The sequence below is a fragment of the Crocodylus siamensis genome, chromosome 1, assembly GCF_052110815.1.
Source record: "Crocodylus siamensis isolate JL-2025a chromosome 1, ASM5211081v1, whole genome shotgun sequence".
In the NCBI taxonomy this organism is placed as follows: Eukaryota; Metazoa; Chordata; order Crocodylia; family Crocodylidae; genus Crocodylus; species Crocodylus siamensis.
In genome coordinates, this window is record NC_143395.1 from 261705200 (window position 1) to 261728744 (window position 23545).

At 40.3% G+C, this 23545-nt stretch overlaps 1 protein-coding gene across 3 annotated transcripts in view; it reads right to left on the reverse strand.

The window, feature by feature from the left end:
* Window positions 1–23545, reverse strand: part of KDM6A (lysine demethylase 6A) — a 239234-nt gene that overhangs the window by 117712 nt on the left and 97977 nt on the right. For all 3 annotated transcript variants that reach the window (XR_016444037.1, XM_090061774.1, XM_090061761.1), the window contains exon 5: window positions 3362–3420. Coding sequence is in view for 2 of the 3 variants with exons in the window: in XM_090061774.1 (XP_089917900.1) it covers window positions 3362–3420 (59 nt within the window). In the remaining variant the exon portion in view is untranslated. The remainder of the gene's footprint in view (window positions 1–3361; window positions 3421–23545) is intronic.

Genomic DNA, 23545 nt, shown 5'->3' on the forward strand with positions numbered 1-23545 from the left:
AAAACCTTAAGTGAGACAAAAGCTATGTTCCCCAGAAAACATTTTAAAATACATACCATTTGGTGTAATCTAATCTGCTCTAAAAGTCAAATATTTCCTCTTAAATATAATTTTTCAATAAACTCTCTCTGACAGGGCTTGGCTGGCAGCATTTAAAAGAAAGATGTGTCCCATTAACATCAAGAAATAATCCAGCCTATTCTTGAAGTGAGTGGCAAAATGGGGAGAGGGAGAGGTGGTGGGAGCTTTCCAATACCTGAACCTCTGCCTTCCCTCTTGGAGGAGAAGATTAGAGAGGGGAGGCTTGGTTCCATAGTCGCTGGGGCCCTCTAGAGGTATGGTAGGGAGGGCAGGGGGTACGCCCAGCCCCAGGCTTAACCCAGCTGTTGTCTGCACACACAACCAAAAGTGAAACACTTCAAAACCAGTACTTTGTTTAAACAAGTACTACATCTTAAGAGCATTTCAGTCACTTTTGGCCATTTCAAAGGGCATGCACATCTGTACATCTGGCCCTCTGAAACTTTTCAAAGGCAATGAAACACTAATTGTTACATGTGTCCATACCTTCTGTCACTTCCAAGCTGCTAAAGGGAAGAGGAGTGGGGGCATCTCACTGTAAAAGAGTTTAAAACCAGGCAGACCTGGACAGGTTGGACAAATGGGCAGAAAATAACAGAATGCGATTTAACAAGGAGAAATGCAAAGTGCTGCACCTAGGGAGGAAAAATATTCAACACATCTACTGCCTAGGCAATGACCTACTTGGCAGCACGGAAGTGGAAAGGGATCTAGGAGTCATAGGGGACTCCAAGATGAAGATGAGTCATCAGTGTGACAAAGTCATAAGCAAAGCTAACTGCACTTCATCGTGCATCAGGAGACCCATGACCAACAGAACCAAGGAGGTGATACTGGTCACTATCAGGCACTGGTCAGACCACAGGAATACTTGGAGTACTGCCTCCAGTTTTGGGCACCACACTTTAAGAGGGATATGGATAACAGGTCCAGAGAAGGGCCACTCGTATGGTTAACGGCTTGCAGGCCAAGCCCTACAAGGAGAGACTAGGGCACCTGGACCTCTTCAGCCTCCACAAGAGAAGGTTAAGAGGTGACTTTGTGGCTGCCTATAAATTCATCATGGGGGCACAGAAGGGAATTGGTGAGGCTCTACTCACCAAGGCACCCCTGGCGGTTACAAGAAATAATGGCCATAAGCTAGCAGAGAACAGATTTAGACTGGACATTAGGAAGAACTTCTTCACAGTTAGTGGCCAAAATCTTGTATGGGCTTCCAAGTGAAGTGGTGCTCTCCCCTACCCTGGGGATCTTCAAGAGGAGGTTAGACAGGCATCTGGCTAGGGTCATCTGAACCCAGCACTCTTTCTTGCCTATGCAGGGGGTCGGACTCAATGATCTATTGAGGCCCCTTCTGACCCCAACATCTATGAATCTATGAAATGGTTTCTACTTCCTTCCTGAAAATCCAAGCAACTCCAGATCTCTGTCAATTTTTCTATTAGTTTATTATGAGTCACTTGATCAGGTAAATTCTATTTCTTTTTAATCTGAATACTGTAGGGAATTAAGAAAATACAAAAGGAATAATTATCTTATATAAGGAGAACAGAGACAGAAACATAGCCAAGAAAATGTTGAAGCAAAAAATGAAAGAACGAAGGAATCAGAGTGATTTTTTTCTTCTTAATAATGGGTTTAGTCCATATATTTACAGGTATATCTCTATCTGTGTACATAATTGCAATCGATTTAAGGTTATTTTACAAAATACTTTTACTATATTATCTATTATGCTTATAGTTATTGTGTTAGATAGATTCTAACTCTTCACCTAGAGTGGTGAAATGTTGGTGTCTACATAAACTTTTTCTGTCAAAGCCTATACTAAACCCAAACTCTCAAATTAGAAGAGATTTTACTAGAATCCTATAATATTTTTAATTAAATTAAATAAGGATTATTTAAAAAAAACTATAGATGGCATAAATTGCCATTGTACAAAGGGCACTGCCACCATATCATCCTTCTGGTATTGTACCTGACTGGCAAAACAATGCAACAGGAAAACCCAGTCAACTCACTAATCTGTTACACACAGTTCCAATTTAATAAACATCACAGCAGCAAGATAACAAGAATATAATCTCAAGAACCCATTTACTATATTTTATAAACTTTTAGAGGCACACTCTTAACATTTAAAATTGCCTATACTTAAATATGATACATGTTACAACCCTATTTAGTTTCTACTTCAACATTCAAACAAAGTTATACAGGAATACGTTCTACAGTACAGGATATAACTAAGTGACCTGCCAGCAACTCTAGGCTGTTGCATATTTCCTCTCAATCTGACCATAACCCTCTTTCTCCTTCTTACTCCCCACCCCCAGTAAAACATTGAAAACCCACAACTGTTCTTACAAAAGTGCACTATTTTATATGCATTATCAGCAATAAGGTTCCTCCTTAATTTCCTACTGTTACTGTCCAACAGTTTCGCCAGTATAGCAACAGTAAGAATTCTGGCATTAATTGAGTACCAAATTATCCATTACTCTAATCACTGCAAAACGCAGAAATGCTTTGTGTAAAGTTAAATCACAGTGGTTAAGATGCCTATGGTGGTCAGCCTAGCTCTCCCACTGGGTGTATGGGGGCTGAATGTCCAAAATGAAACCTTCATAACATAAGAGATTTAGCAACACAGCCAAGGTCCTACTCTACTAGCTAGATAAGTCTCCTAAGCTTGTCTCATATCAAACCAATTCAAACATACTAAAAAAATTTCCATTATTGCCCAAGGTCTGTTCTCTTTAAACAACTATTTTGAATCTAGTTTCCGTAATTCTTCGCCATTTTCATAAGCAAAAGTACAAATGATATTGCAGTAGTTGCAGTCATCTCAAGGTGCAAGAGGTAAAAATATGGTAGTGATACTGTCAGTGTAATTGAAAGTAAATGGCAAGAAGACTATAGCGGACTGAAGGAGAAAATTATCATTTTCTTTTAGCTGTGGCTGGTAGCTGATCCTCAGAAACCTACATGGTCACATTGTGCTAACTATCCTTGTTTTAATTTGCTGTGTCAAACTGAAGGAAGCTAAATATACATTACTTTCTATTTAAGCAAATATAGTCACCACAAGCTTATTATAGTATGAGGAATTCCAGGACAATCTCTCTGAAAATCCGACTGTTAGTACAAAAAATAAAATAGAATAAAGGAATTAAAACATCCTGCATGGAAAATGAGCTAGTATTTTGAATATTCATTTTTTTAAATATAGTATAAAACAGAACATCTGATATCGTTAGGATTTATTCCAACTTACCATTGAAATGCATTGTAATGGAAGTAGACCAAACCAAGGCCATATAAAAAGGCAGCATTCTGTAAAGGAAAAACAGAAGTTTAAAACTCAAATAAGAGCCCCATACATTAGAAGAAAACACAAGCACAATTTTTTGTGCACATTAATGTATTTGATTAAAATGTAATTGCCAATATGAAATACTCTGTTTAGCTTTCTAGAAACAGAATGCAGATTATTTAAAAAACAAGATTCACTAGAAAATCTTCAATCTTTGTTTCAACTATGAGAGGATGTTAGTTATGGAGAACCTGAAATAAAAGAATAAAAAATAATGATAATAATTTTTAAAAAAATCTTAAGCCAGGGACTCTGAAGCAGTGTATTCTGCTTGTAAAAAGAAGAGGAAAGAACAAAGGCTAAAGGCTTTTCATTTAAAATGGAAAGAAAAAACATTTTATACCACTAGGCATAACTATACAATGTATATAAATGCAAACAGTTTAATTTCAGTATCTGAAGTACTATAAAAGGTGAACATGAAATCATGCTTAAGGATATTCTGTTTCACCTGAGTACTAAGAGCATGTCTAAACTGCTCAGTTATGGTGTCAGGGAACACCTTGCAGAGATATACCACACTTCCTTTGCACATGTTAGCTCTCAGAAGAACAGTAGCCACTTCAGCGCAGCACTGTGTATAAATCAAAACACTGTGCCTCTCTGCAAAGGTTGCTGGCATGCACAGCAGCATTCATGTGCTATACTGCTTCTGATCAGGAAACATGGAGCAACCATGATACATTTCAGTATGGTCCTACCTGGTGACATGACTGAGCAGTTGGAGACATATCCTAAGAGTTCAGATCATTACATTCCAACTTAAAACCACTGTGTCTTCATATCTGATGACTGAGTTCACGTTAGTAGCTTTTCTGAAATTTACAAGGAATTTATTTCCATGTTTTGTAATCTAGTTACTGTCTACATAAGGGAGAAAAGTCTCAATGTACATATATAAATATTTTTGTAAGAAATCATTCTTTTTAACTAAGAAATCAATGCTTAGAATGCAAGGTAATAGGATCACCATTTAAGCCTTTCTTAACATGATGAACATATTAAGCAATTCTACAAATAATTTGCATATATTTTTGAAAAACATTCCAACAATTACAAACATGAACTAATTTTTCTTTCAAGAAACATTATGCCACAACACAAGTACTTGTTAAGACATATTTTGAGACTTCTCTTCAAGACATTTCTGTTTCCATTCATGTTGTGAAGTCAAAACAGTGTTTTCAGAAAAGATAAATTATCAGTACATGGCCTCCAATAGGCCAAGGAAGGATGAAAGCTGCTGACTTCTTCCATCAACATAATCCTGTTTCTAATTTCATCCCATTAAGTGCCAAGATGATGTCAGCTGCTGTGGTATCTATACAGTCATAACTAAAAATCTGTTTAAATTTTACAGGTCAAAAACAAAAACAAGCTTCATTTTGAAAACAACCGATAACCAGAGCAATTCAAAGAACAGCCTTAGTCAAGGGTCAGCAACATCCAGCCTATGGAGCTGGGGGCTTTGTATATCATGCCACTACTGCATAGTGGGGAGAAGCAGCAGTAGGCTGGAAGCACTGACCAACCTGGGACCTGAGCTGGGTTGATCTGGCCCATGGCTGCAAAATGTTGCTGACCACTGGTCTTAGTTGTGTCTTAGATACAAACACTGTAAGAAGACCACTTAAATCGGAACTTCATCTGCAAGTTCCAAATAGTTCCAGCGGCAATTAAATATTCAATATCAAAAGACATTTTCAAGGGGAGTGTATGAACACAGCTTCTACAATGGTTAGGTTCAACAATGTGTAGAGAATTAATATATATTATGGTGACTGATGTTTTACAAGATCCCACAATGAGCCAAACATGTTCAACGGTGTTTCAGAAACTAATAGCAAAATGGCTGCCTACGCTGTATGTCAGTAACAAAGTAGAAAACTACACAGCAACAGCATGAAATGCACGTTGTCTATGACTATGTAGAAGTGATGTGGTTCAGTAAATGCTTACTGCACGCAAGATAGTAACTGAAAGCTACTACTACAATTCTCCTGCAAAACGTTTACTAATGGTAGAAAAGTACTGATTGAGCTTTTTAAAGCACTTCTGGAACTGTGATTGAAAAAGATTAACATAACAGAAATAAAATAATTTTAAGTTTATCCTTTATTTTTATACTTGTTTTCTAGCTATCTTTTAATAACTAGGTGCTAGGAATGAAGGAAAGTAAAAAAATTGAATGACAGATAGATAAACATAAATGTATGCCTTGCTAAGATATTTATTAAAAACTAACCCAGAAAGGAAGGGAAAAATGATTTTTGGACCTGTAATAAAGGAACTTTCAAAGTACAGAATTTCACTAACTGATTAACATTAATGAGATGCTGTTAATCAATACTAGTAGGTAGGGGGATAAGACAGAGAGAAGACAAACTTGGATGTCTAACCATGTTTAAGATGATGAAGTCTCTGACCTGGCTGGCTATGTATTTCTAGACAATATTTCCCTTGATACCTCAATACTTCAGACTTCAGAAAGAGAGCCCGAGCCACATTCTGCTTCAGCAAATTAGTAACGTTATACAGCAAACCTAACTTCCCAACTGTACAATCATTGTATTGTTCTGCCTTGCTTTTTTTCTTCTTCTTAATATATGTGAAAGCTTTTTTTGGCTACTGATATTAAGCAGTGGCAACTGCACTCATTAAACACATGCTGTTGGCAGACAGAATTGAACAAGACTGCTATGTGCTGGGAATATGGAAAATCATCTGTGATTATTTGGACCCTTCAAACCTTATTAAATGCAGAAGACTTAGTACTACCACATCTCAGGAACAGAATATTTAAGTTCCTTCTGCTATAAAACTCATACTGTACTTGCTCATGTTCCTTAAAAGTAGATAAGATATCCTGGCAATAGCCTCAATTTTTTTTAGGATGCACACACGCATTAAAACCAGCTTTAATGTAAATATTCATTAAACTTCATATGGACATGTTTCCATGGCTAGCCAAACATAACAATAATGCAAAACAACAACTGTGAAACATTTAGGTAAACTGACCTACGCCATGCAGTATAAGTTAGAAATTAATCGGGTTTAACTTCTTTTTGAAAAACTAAGACTTTACATCCTCCACTGATTCATACTGTATGGTACTCCAGATTTCTGACAATCATCCGACTTCAGTCCACTGGTGTTTCTGATGCTTCAAGTAGTCTAGATCAGCAGTCAGCAACCTACAGCCCATAGAGCCATTTGATCCAGCCTGCAGACATGGGGCTTTGGCAGTGAGTGCTGCTACTCTTACGTTGCAGTGAGGGCAAAAGGTACAGGTGGCAACTACGTCCTAGACTTGCTTGCAAACTGGATTACTCTGGTCCACAGCTGGAGAAGGTTACTGACCACTGATCTCAATAACCAGACTGAGCTTAATTTCTCAACCACCAAAAATTGACAGCAATCTCAACTGCTTGGCCGCTTAAAGCTCAGGAAACACAAAAACCCATAAATGTCATTAATTCTCTCTCATCTTGACTTAATAATTTATTAGGAAGCTATGCTTTTATTTCTTCCAGAGACTAATAACTCTCTAAGACAGGGTATGTGAGCTCCTAAAACCAAGTAAGAAGTAGCAGGTGCCAGCTTGAAAGCTAGAAAATAAATGATTTCTTAATTCCTCCACTGGAAGCTACTAATTCAGGACAGCCACACAAGCTATTCAAATGAGTAACAGCTGTTGTTACAAACATTCTGGCAGCACAAGAAAAGGTTCTCTTATATAATAAGACCTTACAACTTAGCAGATCCTGACATGCATCTTTTGTAAAGATCATGACAAAATTTAGCTCAAAGTAATGCTGGTATTTTATGATCAACTGAGGAGGAAAGCAAATGATTCCATGACTTGTCCAACTGTAATTAAGACTTTAAATTTGGTTGTAAAGCAAGAAAATATGGTTGTTTGAATTTTCAAGCTGTAATCTTGGTCTCTAAGTGCATTAAAAATGAATTACTCTGGCTGTTTTGATCATCTAAAAGTACTCCTTTATATCCTGCTTGTTGTTTTTTAGGCTATGGTGAAACAGCTTTCCTTTATATTTTCTGGTTTTGGTATGTCTGACTTATTTTACTTTGTATTTAGATGTGTGCTTGGTTGTAACATCCATTAAGGTATGCTGTCACTTCCATTCTAAAGCAGAGTAAAAGTTGCACTATATAATATTTTATTCCAAAACACATGATGATTCAGATTATTACGGACCACGTCTACCCGGTAGCTCTAAGTGTACAGGACACCACTGGTGCTCACGATGTTTTTTCAGAGTAATATATTTGTGATGAAGGCACCTTTCAGGGCTGATACTGGCACAGCCTCACCCCTGTCTATGTGCAAACCACACACCTTGCTTGCCTGCCGTGCCTAGTTGAAAAATGGTTATGACGTCAAATGGGCGGGAGGGTGCCCTTCGTGCGCCCAAATGACCATGGGAGACATGTACACATTCCTACCACCCCTACATGTGTCCTATGCATCATGGTTGTCTCACAGTATGTTCCACCTCCATTTCTAAGCCAGATCAAACTGGACACATACTTGTGTCTCTACCATGCTGACTTCTCAGGCCACACCCACCACCCACCTCTCACCAGGACCTCTTGCACTCCACCGGCTCTCATCTGGTCTCTTGCATACTGCCTATCCAGGCCACACACTCCACCCTACTCAAGGGGATCCTCAGGCTTTTCTCTTCACCCCTTGGTCAACCCTGGCAGAGTCTTCTGGGCCTCCCTCATGACCCTCACCTGAACAGGACTGAGCGATTGCTCAACTATGGGTCTAATTCACCCGTGGCCCCTCACTGGACCACTACACCCCTCTCTCAGGTCAGAACTCCACCCCTAACATTAGGACTTGGGGTCTTCCACCCCTTAGGACTCAACCACTCCTCCCTGAGCTTAACTGGCTCACAACTCTGCTCTGCAACTCTTAAGGCCCAGGGTCTTACACCACCCTTGGGCTCAGGTGCTGCTCACCCAGGGTCCAACATGCCATAGAACTCAGGTGCAGCTACTCTACATGCCTGGCCCCCCTTAACTCTCCTAGTAACCCACCTGAAGGTGGGGGCAGGGATTTGGGCACCCCTTACACCGGGTAGGTTCTCAGTCCTGTATTTGGTGGCCCTATCCCGCCACAAGCTGGCCCACCAGGCCTCCCTATCCCAGCAGGGTACGGTTTTAGGTCATGCCCAGAACTAATGAGGCTGCCTCTGCCCCCATAGCCTCATCCTTACCTCTGAGTATTCCTGGAACAGGAGCTTCACCAGGCAATGTTATTCCCCAGGCAGCTGAACACAAACTACTCTGCCCTTATAACAGAGCTCCCAAAATGGCCACTCTCACCAGCCACCTGGCAGCTCCCTGCTCCAGTCCTTAAAGTGACAGACACCCAAAAAGGTGTTCTGTCACACTATTATAAAGTATGCTGTACAGTATCTTTTACAAGGGATTCCGGATTTGTAGCTAAGGAGGACTTGGTAAATTATAAAAAATTTACACAGGTTTTTCATTTGGATTATATTCCCACCAATAATTCAAGCAGGGTCCCATATATGGTTGATATCTTCAAATGACTAACTTTAACACAAACTGTTATACATCCTCAATTCACTTTCTGAAGAATTCTAGGGTAAAAGTGAAGACAGAAGGTAGGACTGGGTGGCACTTCAGTGTTTAAGTGAAAGTCGAAAGCTGGGCCAGGTGGGATGTTGAACGTGTTTTACTATACAGACTACCTGACCTACAAACTTTCTCTTGCTCCTCAATCTTTATAGGTTTCTTCACGGAATGAGATGAACCGAAAAGAGTATTCAATTAAAGTGAAAAATAGCAGTGCTTTGTATATGAGATTGGGTGCCTAGCAATTTGTATATAAAAAAGTTTTCCCCTACCAATCTGTAAATAAGAGGCACAGAATATAAGTATCGGTTCAACATATTTCCCATTTTCAAGTTGATATTATATACATACTCTAGCAATCTATTCAAAAAGTTTAAAGAAAGCTTCATGCAAACCATCAGATGCCTCAATTAAATGAATCTTTTACTTCACCGTTTCCCAACGTTTTTTACCCCATGGTACACTTACTCAAGGTCTGATCTTTGATCAAAAAGGCTTGACTGCAGATTGGGAGTTTTTTTGGTGTGCTTGGGATGGTGACATCCATAGTTGCAAGTATGGCCTTCTCAGATGGCCGGTATTTGGAATTCTGTTGAGGAAGTCTCTGGTGTCTTGTAGGAAACTTTTGCTTTGAGTGGCAAGTGGTTTAAAGATGGTTTCTATGAATCCTCATAGCTCTTGAATAAGGGTATGTGCTGCCCACAGCATGCAGGCTGGACCTGGGACACAGACTATGTGGCACCACAGACAGCCCACCTGTGCTGCCTGCAGTGCACACGGTGCAGAGTCCAGCAACCTGTGGGCCATGTTTGATACCACTGCTATAAAAACAACTGGTTTATGATGCACAAAAGTAACACACAAAAACACAAGGTTGCTACTAGAAAAGTATGCCTCACAGCTCTAAAGTGAATCCTCAGTATTTTCTCTGACCTTGCAATTTCTATTAAGGGTTTTTTTCTGGGTTTTTTTTTGCCTTCTTAGTCAATTATTAACAGACAATTGAGTTAAATGCAAGTGAACAGCTGTAAATACTGCTAGTTTCTCAGTCAGTGAACTTTTATTTTTAATCTCTATTGGTTTACAACTAGTTTCAAATGGCCATTGACAAAGCCTGTTTAACACTTCATGGAGTTGTAGCAATTTTCTTTGAACTATAAGAGAACAGAATGGGAACTGAAGGACACCAGTCTACAAGTATAAGGGGAGGAGAGAAGGAGAAAAGGAGCTGTCAGTGCTGTGTTGTTCTCTGACAAACTAACCAAGACAATTATAGAGTGGCCAAGGACCCTAAAATGTGGCCTCCACATGGCTTAAGAGGCAATATAGCCTTGCAAACAAAAGAGAGAGGCTAGAGGTTCCACCTTCCACTGTGTGAACACAGAAAGTAAGCTGCTTTTTTTAAATGTGAAATTGACCGATTGTGGAGAGAGACCCAAGACCTCTGGACCTGGCTGGTCATCAGGCCTGAGCAAGTAGTGAAACTTCCCAAATTGGATGTAGGAGTCCAGATTCTTCCCCACAAGTTGAGCAAATTTTGAAAGCTTGTTTGGTACTTCCCCCCAAGCTGGCAACACTAGCCCAGGAAGCGGCATTGCGACAGCACCGTTCTGGGTGAAAGGAGAGGAACTGCCAAGCTTGCTACTGATTTTCAGGAATGGGAAATTGCCCAGTTTCATTGCTAGTGGGGAACTGTCATGTCCAGTCCCAACATTACATCTGATGGGGAAGGAATTAGCAGGTTTTTAGCACTCTTGGTGAGAATAATGAGTAGGAATGGCAACTGGGGGGGGAGGGTTCTCTGTCAGGCTGCCCCTTTCAGACACTATTAACATCCTGGTAGCAAGATCTGGCTGCTGCAATGCATTTCCCAAAGCACAAGACAGCCCCAGCTTTCGTCGCTCACTCCTGAACTTTCCACTGGGATTGCTAAGCCCCTTCAATGAAACTCTACCCATTCCCAGAACAGTTCTACCCATTCTGTCACCCCATATAATCATGGTTAAAAGACAGACAGACAGCCTGCAGCAATGATATCTCCCAATCACTCCTCCTCAGACATCCCTGCCACCACTTCAGAAATCACACTTGTTTAGATGCAGAAAGACACAGCTGAACTGTACTGCTCCTTTTTGTTTATAAAATTGGTGTAATTTATTACAGTGACTGATAATTAATCAAAGGGTGAAATCAACAAAATCCTGAGAGAAAATTCTTCAAATACAATGCTGTAAAAAAAAATCTTTGTCAAGCTGGGGAACTATAGTACAGGTTAGCCATGTCTGGGAACCATCCTGCCAGTCTGGAAAGGTGCACTCAGAAACACCATCCCAAGGAGCACACAACACTTTGTTTAGAAAAAGATGAAATGCAAAATAAAAATAATGAACAACCACAGCATACATGCAGTCTGGATGATCCCACACCCAAGAGGTCAAGTACAATACAAGCTACTTTGGTTGCCACGTTAAAAATAAAGGCAAGTACAATAAAAACTTGACAAAGCTACCTTATTGTACGATGACCTCGAATTAGTTAATGTAAATTGTATTACACTCTAAATGGAAGAACATTTCAGCTGATGGAAGATTCAGGGTTTCACACCCTATTCTACAACGCTTGGGGACAAACCCTATAGTAAACGTTGAAAATATCCAAGACAAAGCTGCCACTCTTGCTCTACCATTCAGGAGAGAATCAAAAAAAGAAACCAAGGAAAAGCTAATTTTGTTGAAAGTAGATAGTGTCACGTGACTTGACTGATCACTTTTAGGGGTTAACACTCAGCATACTGTTGCAGGACTAACAATGGAAAAGATGACAGAAAAACACTCATTTGAATTTTAAAAAAAGCTAATTCTTAAAAGTTCTTACTATGTATGGAATCCTACCAAGACAAACATAGTATTACAACAGATAATAGAGCACAACAAAATTATAGGAATTACTACTTGCATGGTAGGGCAAAACTCAAAATAGGACAAAGTTCAGCTGTGTTGTAGCACATAACTGATTGTCGTTGTTTGAGAAGAGTTCCCTTTGATGTTTCTAATAAACACAAGATATCCTCTTACGTTTTTGTTGGTTTTGGGGCCACTAGTATAAATAAAAGATGGTGACGGATTGAGGCATGAAAATTACATTGTAGTTATGAAGTTCTTTTTAACAGTTTCTGACTGGAAACAAAGGATGGTCTAATTAGCTAGCACACAGGACAGGGACACTTGTAAACAGCATTCAGGGTTTCTGGCTCATCCATAATTACCCAAATGACTGCAGGCAACTTCACCTCTTTGCCTCATGTCTCACCTCTCATATGATGCATTACCTACCTACATGTATTTGGTCTGTAAACTCTTCAGGACAAGGATTATAGCTTACATGTTACTACTGTGATCAGCAGAACCAGAACCACATTGCTAGTTTCTATTCTGTGGGCACAATCCAAATAATGACTACCATATCATGTTCTCTCATACTGTGCAGTTCCATATCCACAAAACTTTCCCATGGAATTTAACACTGTCAAAATTTGGAATTCACAGAAGTACAGACACAATCTCTCTTTTGTAGTGGAGTCAGGTGTCCATACTTATTCTCTCTCCCCCAAAAACTTAACTATTGCTTCTCAGTATATATCTTATTTAATATTTTATCTGCTTTTACACATTATTTTGTTTTTTTTTACTTATGTCACACTTACTCTTTTTGGAGAAGGTCAGCATATAGATTTAACACACAAATTATAGTGAAAGGAAAACAGAAGGAAGGAGCTTGCTACAAAAACAGCTCATTTCCCATCCTAATACCCATTAAGAGGAAAAATGAAAACAGAACTCAACTCAGCTCTCCTAGCTTGCCACCACCAGTTCCTCCCTTGCCCATCTCTGATGTTGGGGACTCTAGGAATATAATGCAGCAGCCAGAGCCCAATCTAATTAATCACTGTCCTCAGGTTGAGCTCAATCCCATCTGGACTGTGAAATATGTGGGTTTAGACCAAAACAATCTGGATTTTGGCACACATGACACAGCCCCACCTCTGTGACTGCACCATAAACAAACCTCCCACTTGGTAATGGAAGGGAGACATTTCCACAAAGACAGGGTTAGCAGCTTATCCTCCCTCCCGGCTGAACGGCAGTAGAGGCAAGTTACACCGATTATGGTAGAACCATTAAAAATTATCTTCAGAAGCATCAGAATCTTTCTCTTTAAAGAAAAGTTTTTTCTGTTTTTATATAACGATATGCCTCAAAGAGATGGAACCCCTATGTATGGACTCAAACATGTATTACCAAAAAAAAAAAAAAAAGGTAATTAGCATTTCCACAGAACCGAAGGTTGCATGTCACAGAAACAAAGCATATTCTAAGCCAAGTATTCGAGTATTCCGTCTTGGAGTACACAGGACCTGGTCACCATATATTAAAGTATTTATAATCTTATTTATCTTTGACATTTCTAATGCACTTATTTTTGTCCCTGTAAAATGCAATATGCTTCAACACACTAAATACTTTTTTGCCAGACCGTGCTAATACTTATTTCAGACGAAGGTAAACCTACAGACTGAACACTTAAAGATAAGTTTCAAATACCTCTCCAGTGATTCTATAGTACCTAACAGTTTCTCCAGACAGTTCTCAATGCAAAACAGTTCCCTGGAGAATGTGTGTTGCATAAAACACTCCATTCAGGCTCTAATACATAAACAACTATATTCCTTAGAAAATTTACAGGCTATCAATTTCAGCAGCAAAGATTCTTTATTTTTCCTGTATTTGTTCAGATTCATACAACTGCTAAAAGGGGACACCTGTCCACATTCTAGAATCAATCAACAAACTTAAAAATAAAATAAACAATTGTTCAACCCTAGCTCAAAACACCGTTTAACTGAGTTTAAATTACCCAATAATTATGATGTTTGATGAGAAAAATTTTCAAAGAGTAAGGACATATAACAAAATTTTTGGTTCCCTATGGACCTGTTACGGCAGAGGTAGGCAACTATTTGGGCTGGAAGCCCACTTAACGAGTTTCGGTGAGCTGTTGCAGGCCGGGGGGGAGGCTGACCCAGCCCAGTCCAGCAGGGAGGGCCACAATCAATCCTATCTAGCCCTAGGGTCAGCCAGAAAGCAGTCAGCTGCTGTGCTACCCCTGCCTCACTGCACAGCAGTGGGACTGGCTATACATGCCATGGCCCAAGCTGCCCCAGTGCCTGGGCTGGGTGGGGCCAAAGGACGTGCTGTAGGCTAGATAGAATCCCTTGGCAGGGATCAATTTATCAGGTGGGCTTGCAAAACATCCCTTACATAGACAATACTCTACTGCCTCAGAAGACCACTGCCGCCATAGTAAAGCACTGGAACAGGTTACTCAGAAAGGCTGTGGAATCTCCATCCTCAGAGGTTTTAAAGATCCGGCTAGACAGCCTTGGCTGGGATCATATAGTTGGGGATGGCCCTGCAAAGGAACGTGCAATGAGGACAACAATAATGGAGAGAAACATGTTGGCCTGAGATCTAATGAGAACAGCCAAGCTAACATTGGGGTATTCAGGGCTGTGCAGTGTTGACTAGGGATAGAGACTGCTTAAGCGTTGGACGGGGCAAGGACTGCCTGCCTGTTAACTAATTTATTAGAATTACATGGCATCTTACAGAAGACAGAAAACTAACTTACAAGACAAGTAAATAAGAGAATAAAATATGAGAAACAAAGCAACTTATAAAAGCCAACAGGGTATTAAAATAAACTATTAAGTCCCTCTCAAACATATCCCAGCTCAGCTTTGCCAGCTAAAGACCTACATAAACAGGAAAGTCTTACAGAGATTCAAGAAGTTGTCCAGGCTTGGGTTCTGCCTGGCCTCAAGAAGTTCCAGAGCAGAGGGGTGACTACTAAGAATGACTTCCCACATTTCAGCAAGAGAATCTGGCATATTGATAGTACTTGCAAAAAAACCCTGCTCTTGGCTGACCTTATGGATTGCAATGGGGCACAAGAGACAAGGCAGTCAAGTCCCTTAAGTATGTATGGCATAAACCATTAAGAGTCTTAAAGTCAACTTGAATTATGCCCAGAAAGCTACTGGGAGGCAGTGCAGACCAGAATGGAGTTATGCGCTCCTGGTGACCCACCCTCATCACCGCCTGCACCCCCTACAACTTCCAGATGGTCACTGAAAGCAGCTCCACAAAGCATATTGCATTAGACTACTCTTAAACTTATAATGGCATAGATAATGGTGGCCAGGTCGGAATCTGAAGGAAAGGGTCTCAGTGGTCTCATCAGATGAAGCTGGTCAAAGGTAATCTGAGCCACTGCCACTACCTGAAGATCCATGTGCACTAGAAGATCCAGGAGCACCCCTCAGACTGCAAACCTGAATTATATGGGAAGACTGAACCCCAATGACAGGTGTCCCAGTGCCCCCAGGTCATATAAATTGCCCACCACCATCACCTCTGTCTTGTCTGGATTCAGTTTCAGTTGGTTTACCTGCATCCAATCCTCACATACAGCAAAGCACTGGGAAAGGACCAAAACTGGGGGGTGGGGGTCTGGGTCAGATGAGAAAGATAGACCTGGGTGTCATCAGCATACTGATGGCTCCTCATTCCAAATCTCTGTACGATTTTGATCAATGGCTTCATATACATGTTAAAACAGGAGAGGCAACAGGATGTGAAACAGCCAAAAGCAATGTCTTGGCAACCCAATATTTGCATAAGTCTGTCTGTTCTTTACCAGGAACTGAACTGGATGCTAGATACCCAATGTAGGGCTACAGGTAATCAGGGAGGTTCAGAGACCAAAAGGCCAGGTCTCAGAGTCTAATGAACCACAGACTCATCCCACCCTAGAAGCTATGCTTAGGCTGGTTTCAGCAGGCACTTAGAGAGACTACATGAGGTTGGGGGTCCCAAAGCACCACTCTCCTGAAAGAATTCATGATAAATGTCACAGAACGTAATAAATATGATGGACCAAGAACATACAGTAACATTAATAGAACTTGAAGAACTGGTATTTTTTCAAAACTCTTCACATTTTATTGTCATCTACATTTATTGGAGCTTCCCTTTATTCAAAAATCAGCTTTGCCGCTAGAAAAAAAGAAATACCAATTCACTATCATGCCTGTCTTCTCTTCAAATTTGTCACTAGATGATGAGCAAATACTTTATTGGTATAGCAGGTTCCAAAAATTTAGTTATTAATATTGTATTGCTTTGTATATTTTATATTAGAAACTGTAAAACTATTTTGATGTAAACACCATTTTCCCCCTTGGCTTAATGTTTTAAATAATTTTGTGGAACCTAAAGAATTGTAGAATCATAGGAAAGTAGGGCTTGAAGGACCTGTAGAGGTCGTGTAGTAATTCAACCTCCTGCTTGAGTCATCCCATGAAAATCCAAGTCTAACCCAGTGGTACTCAACTTTTTCAACCAATGGGGTGGATGGGCAGTGACCTGTCCCTCCACAGGTCAGATCCAGCTGGTGGAAGCTAATGCAGCACACAGGGCAGGTACGGTGAGGCCCCATCTGCCCACACAGAGTGGGGCAGGAGGCAGTCCAACCCTAATCCAGGCATTCAGGGGAACAGGGCTGGATCAGGGTCTCCTTGGCAGGGGTAAACACTTTATCAACTTTAGCAATGCTGTGTAGCATTCAGCATCCTGGCAGTCTTTTAAGTGATTTGTCCTATATCATTCAAGAGTCCCTTTTGCAGATTTAGTAAATGTAACAACAGTTCTCCCCAAATAAACTCACAAATATTCAGGGGAGTAACTACAGCCACAGGGAGGGCAGTGCTAAGAGGCTGGCTCACAAAAGCATATGCACTTCTGATTTAGTTAGTCTGTAAGTTGCATCTCTTCTGGCCTGACTTCAGGTTAAAACAGCTAACTACCCATCTCCAAATTCAAACCATTGTTCAGATATATCGAAGTGGGCAAAATACAGCCAACAAGGAGAGTGCTTGCCATCTGATTAGATCTGGCCCATGGCAGCCCTCATGGCACTCCACATGAGGCCAAGTCCTGCCCAGCTGCACGGCACAGCTTCTGATGGGGCTGCTCCCAGCAAAGCTGCTGCTTGGATCCTTCCATCTCCAGTGGCAGCTCCTCTTTCTGCTGCACTGCTCCAGGCTAGGAAAAAGTTTCAACCAGGTGACTCCTACTATAGTGTGCAGGGCTCTGGCTCCAGCCCCCAGCTGCCTTCCACCCACTCTGCAAGCCGCTGAGTGGGTGGAAGGCAGCTGGGAGCTAGAGCCAGAGCTGTGTGTGCTGGGGCAAGAGCTGCCTGGCTGAAGCTCCTTACTGCCTTCCACCCACTCAACCACCTACACTGGGCTGGTGGAGTGGTTTGAAGGCAGGTGGGAGCTGGAGCCAGAGCCTCGCTCACTGTGGCAGGAGTCACTCAGCTAACGCTTCCTCTCAGATCAGAGCAGCACAGCAGAAGGAGCTGTCACTGGAGGAGAGGGGAACCGAGCAGCAGCAGCAACATGAGTAGCCATGATGGAAGCTTTGTACACAGGCTGGGACCAGTGTCACAGCCAGGCTGGCAGGTACAGCCCGCCCTGGGAGGGGCTGCTGAGCACTCCAGGGGCAGCTTCAGACAGCACCACCTGGGCGAGCTCTGCTGCACACGCTCCCTGCCCTCTCCTCCCTCCCCTCATGCTCAGCTTGGCTGGCTCCTGGGACCTAGTGCCCAGGCAGCTGCCCCTCCACCCTCCCCCACACACACACCCTCAGCCCCCCTCCCACCCCACACACAGGATAGGGGCTGCCCCATGACGCTGCCCCGAGTCTGGCCTCAACCATCCATCTCACTCCTGAACACCACCCCCCCACTCATCCACAGCCCCATCTCACATGGGGAACTTTGGTGAGTTGTGGTGGTGGTGGGAGGGAAGGGTGCTGACCCAGCACACAGCTCATCAAAAACTCCCTGTGTGGCTCCTTATGTTGCCCACCCCCGAGATGTGCAATAGCAAAATCCCCAATTTCTCTCCAGTTATTTTCGTGGTCTCATCTTTCATGAATATATTTTCCTATCCACTTTAAATGTGTATGCCCATATGAAAAAGTTCAGCCCAAAAAGTAAATCTGAAGATGAAAAATCAACTTGGAAGTGCACTTTGTTCGATTTGGGGGGCACATACTTTTGTGTTTTTTCTTTATAACTTCATCTATGCAATGTCTTATACCCTCAGATGTTCCTATTACTTTGTTTTATTATGCTTATTGATTTGGATACTAGGATGTGTCAAATGTATCCATTATTGAACTGTTTTATTCTGGTATATCTAAATAACTGCAATTAAAGAACTCATTCAAATGACAAGAGCACATGACTCATTCTATCCTTATATTTTTAAAAATAATTTGCATGTGCAGAAATTAAGCAGTTTCTTCTTACTTGGAGCTCAAGTTTCCTATTGTTTCACATAAACAACCTCCCCATCTTGCTCATTTTTGAACAGTTTATGAAAATATGTTATTCAAGTTTTGTATAAAATGTATAGCTATATTAGCCATTTAATGGATATCAAAACATTTAAGTGAGACTGAACAATTTTATCCTGGAAAGTGAGCTTTGAGCATGAAATTTCATTTTCCTGAGTTGCCATTTCCCTCTACCCATTTTCAGCCAAGTGCCAGAATCCTATAGAGCTTACAACAAGCACCATTATCTCCTTGTCAGTTACTTACTGCTTGAAAAGCAGTACTTTGTAGGAATAGCCTGAATATCATTAATTATATAGTTCTTCTACTGGAGGCACTGCAGAAAAAAATGGGAGTGGAAAAACTGAAATAGAGGGAATAACAAAAATAAAGTAGAACAAATAAATAATAGGAAAGGGTTACACTAGAGATCCAAAGAGAAAGCAAGGGAAAACAGACCCAGAAAGAAAAAAATATTATGTTAAAACAGTGCTTAGAGGGTCTGACAGCAATGAAATAGATCCAGACCCTCCACTACCCCATATAAATATTCCAAGCCCGATAGGGTTTTGATTTGGAACTGAACAAAAAAGTCCAAATTTCAAGATTTCCCATAGAACTAGATCCTGAAAGTATGTTTCAGAAAAGTCAATGTTTGTCTCAACTTTGACCTGCTTTTATATTAAATTTCAACTTGTAGTATAAAGTGAGCATATTTTTAGCATTTCATTTAATAATGGGATGTGGCATATTATGGCATGATCAAAGCACTTGGGTTACTTTAATGGTTATTTTTATTTTTTTATTATTATTATTACTACTACTACTATAATTAATCATTTTATTTGTACGGTTATTTTAGTTTAATGGTAATTTTTGGCTATTTTATATATAAAAATTCAGGATTGAATAGTTATTTTAAACCATTCAGAATGAAGGACTGTTGAAATTAATATTCTAACTGATGTGGTAATTGATCTTTTTTATTGAAAGGTACAAAACACAATACAGCAGGCCTGTGCCATGCAGCTGAAGAACAGGCAAGAAGGCCAACTGCCAGAGCAAGAGAAAGCAGCTGGGCAGCCCACCAGCCCTTCCCACAAACATTTCAATTTAATGAAATCATCATTTAATTCAGGAAGAAGCCTTGTCAGCCACCTCTAGCACTAAACATTGTAGATTCCAACCTCTTAAGCTTGGGGCTATTTCCAAAGGCAACAATAAGAATACGGGAAAAAAATGCAGCATATAAGAGAGAAGAATATCTTTCTTTCACCTTCTCAGTGCTAAGTCTAGTACTCTTCTCTATCCATTTAACCATTCCCAGAGCTTAAGCTTTCTTGCTTCACTGAATCTTCCTTCTGGCCACTAGCTAGCTCCAAAATTCAACTGGCTAGTTAATGTTGCTGTGCTTGATGTTACCTCCATCCCCATCCATCAGTAATTTAATTACTGATGACTAAAATAATCTTTGAAATACTAACAGTAGGAACAACAAGATGCTGTTCTGAATTACACTATGCTCCCCCAAGCTCTGGCTTGCACCATATGTTTCAAAGGAAGATAGAAGAAACCTCAAAGTTAGCTATTTTGTAATAATCTATCCTTAAGAGAATCTTATTCCTAAATCCCATCACTTGGCTTGCTCCCACTACCAAAACACTTTAAACTCCTTATAAACATAATCTTGTCTTCCATACAATTACTAATTCTTGTACTGTACTTTATCAGGTTATTACAATGATATCTTATTGTAATGAGCTTTGGAAGTTAAATTCATATTGTACGTATTATCTTTTAGTGTCAGCAAACGTTTCCTTACCCTTACGCGATGAGAAAAAGTAAATGGAATACCTCAATCCCTCTTAATGCAGCTAAATCATTTAACTTGTTTCTTTCTCCCTTTCATGTTATATAATGGCATGCATTCCACCATTTTTTCTGTCTTCTTACACACTACTTCCACTGCTGCTTCACATGGAAAAAAAATCCCATAAACACTGAATAGTTCACAGTGATACTCAGTTCGTCCTCGAGCAATTACACTTTATTAAGCACCAAGTACTAAGCAAGTAGTTCAAAGTATGCATTCCAAAGTGCAATACCTCATGAAAACTTTATTTCTGTTATCTAACTTTGTTAAGTTCGCTTGAGCTTCTCAGGCTTCTTTAGTCTAACAAATTGCCATCTGCAATTTTGCTGCCTCACTAATAGGCTCCTTTTCCAGATCCTAATGGGGATTATTGGAATACCACAATTAACCCTTGACAGTGGCAGAACTTAACACATTCTTATTCATTTCTTATTTCTTACATATGTTCTTAGCTAGAACAATCTATGGCTTGTGGAAGCACTGGATCTGGCCTGTAGGACTCTGGCAGCAGTCACTCTCCAAGTACCCCTGCAGAGACAAGCACCTGCAGTGGCCAGGTCCTAATGCCCATCCTCCACCCACCTATAAGATTGGGTGGGCTATCCAGGATGAAGCTTGAAATGTCTCCTATCCTTGCTCTAAGCTATGCATCCTTGTGTTGGCTTCCCCTTCCCTGGCACAAATATAAACAGCTATGACTTCTTTTTCCTAGCTGCTCTCTTGTGCCTGCATTTACTCTTGCTGCACAGGAAATGATTATCTGCAGCAACGTTAAGTGCAAGCAGTTTGAGCTCTGGGTGGGGGCACAGAGACAAAAGGTTGCCAAGCCCTGTCTTAAACTACTGATGCGTCATAGTTATTATCAAACATGTATTTTATCTATAGCTGTTTTTGTCCATTCCCTAATTTCACATTTATCATTCTTTGTCTTATGTTTGCACTGTAAACACACTGGGGCCAAACTGTCTTTTGTTCCATTTGTTCATTACCCCAGAGGACGGAGTAGTCCTAAACACAAAGACTGGGGGGAGGAGAGTCATATATCAAGATGACAAGATCACTAATACAGACTGATATGGATAACTTACTATGGTAGGAAATGCAATCAACTTGCATTTTAATATGCCCAAAAGTAAAAGTTGTATATTTTTATTCCTATCTGTAATTCCATACTTACTGAATGGGGCCCTCAATCCTTAGACGCAATAACTCTGAAAAGGACACATTGGTGACAGCAGATATTTATCTGAACAAGATGTTCCAAATTTACACGCAACTGAAAGAGCCAGTACAAACTTTGATGTATAAATAAGGGAAATAGTGAATAGCAATAAAGAGGTCTTTTTACTTATCTGGCATAAAGACAACCTCTAGTGAAAGCTGTTTCCTCTGCTGATATCTACAATTCCACAACAATGTTGGTAAAAGGATTAAGAAGTGCCATAAGAATGATTAAAAGCTTAAAAACATATAATGAAAAGCTAAAGGACTTCAACCAGTTTAGCTAATGAAAGGAAGAGTTAAGCAGCACTTTGATCATACAGGCAGTACTCGGACCAATGACAAAATTGGTTCCTGAAAACCGCATCTTAAGTTGAAATGCTTTAACTCAGAACTGATTTCCCCATAAGAAACAATGTTATAAATGGGGAATTGGTTCCTGAACCAAGACCCAATACCCTTTTTTCAACCAAAAATAACCTAGAATTTTGTACTCAGTCAATTATAGATGAGTAATAGAGCTACATTAAATGTATTTATATTGTAAATAGCAATTATATTGATTTGGCAGGACTTCCTTGAGGTGACTTTGCTGGACTTTTAGAAGGGCTCTTGGTTGGACTTTTTGAAGGGTTCTTGGCTGGAGTCTTCTCAGGAGTCTTGTCTGCCTTCTTAAAGAAAGTGTCCAAGGAAGTTTGGACAGATGTTTTCCAGGGAGATGGGTGATATAGTGAACTTGTTTGCCGGTGTGGCATGGCGTCAGATCAAGCATTGTAAAATTGAAACTCACGTCAAAGTTGAAACAGGGTGTCAATCTATGAACACTAAGTGTGAAACATTGCAACTCGAACATTGCAAGTCAAGGACTGCCTGTACTAAATACCTACAAGGTGAACAGATATTTGGTAGCAGAATTCTTTTCAGAACCAATGGCCAGTAGTTTAATGTAAATGAAATGCAAACAAGAAATATGATGCATATTACAGATCGCATCAGGGCATTACAAGTGCAGATTAATAAATAAAGTTTCTCTGTTAAGAAATTCCCTCCAGAGTGAGCAAGTGAGCATACACACATGCATCCACAACCCCTTCCCTTCCCCTCTCCCCACCAGCACGCGTGCATGTACAATATTATAGCAAGGGCTGGCCATCAGAGAAGTTGGGAAGCAGACACCTTTCAACTTAAAACCAGCATCTGAACAGCAATCCTGATTTAATGCCTCAGACAATAAGAGATTTTGTTTGACTTGTACCACCTGACCACAGTTCTTGGAAATGGATAACTGCAATTCCCAATGCTTGATTATATGACTAAATAATATAGTTAATTCCCCATATTACAAATATGCAAATTTCCACCCTGACCTAGTTAGTATAATCCTGTTTAGACTGGCAACTGTAGACAGCATTTAAACTATATGGCAGCAACAAAGATGCTGTCTTAATTTCTTTTTTCCTCACGATGAAAAACTGTAAAAATAGCAAAAGGTAAAAAGAAAGGACAAGGCAGATAAAATGAGGAAAATGTTATCTAAATGTACATGAAAACTGCCTCTCTTTGAGTAAGAATATCCAAGTGCTACTGTAATGGGGAGATTCAACTTAGAGGCAAAACACAATCTAACAGTCACTGGCAGCAGGGCAAATTCAATTTTGATTTCCTAAATTATAAAAATATGTTCCTAATACTTAAAAGCAAAGACACTGATTTTCTCTGATTTTAGAGCATAATGCATTCTACCTAAAGATAAACCCAAATCCTTAGGTGCAGGCTTCCATCTCGGTTTTCTCCATCTCTTTTGGGTAGGCTCATATTCCCGGGAAGAACGTTTTCATGTATGTATGGACATAGGTATGATTTTCTTATTCTCCATAGGAAGGTCCAGAGATA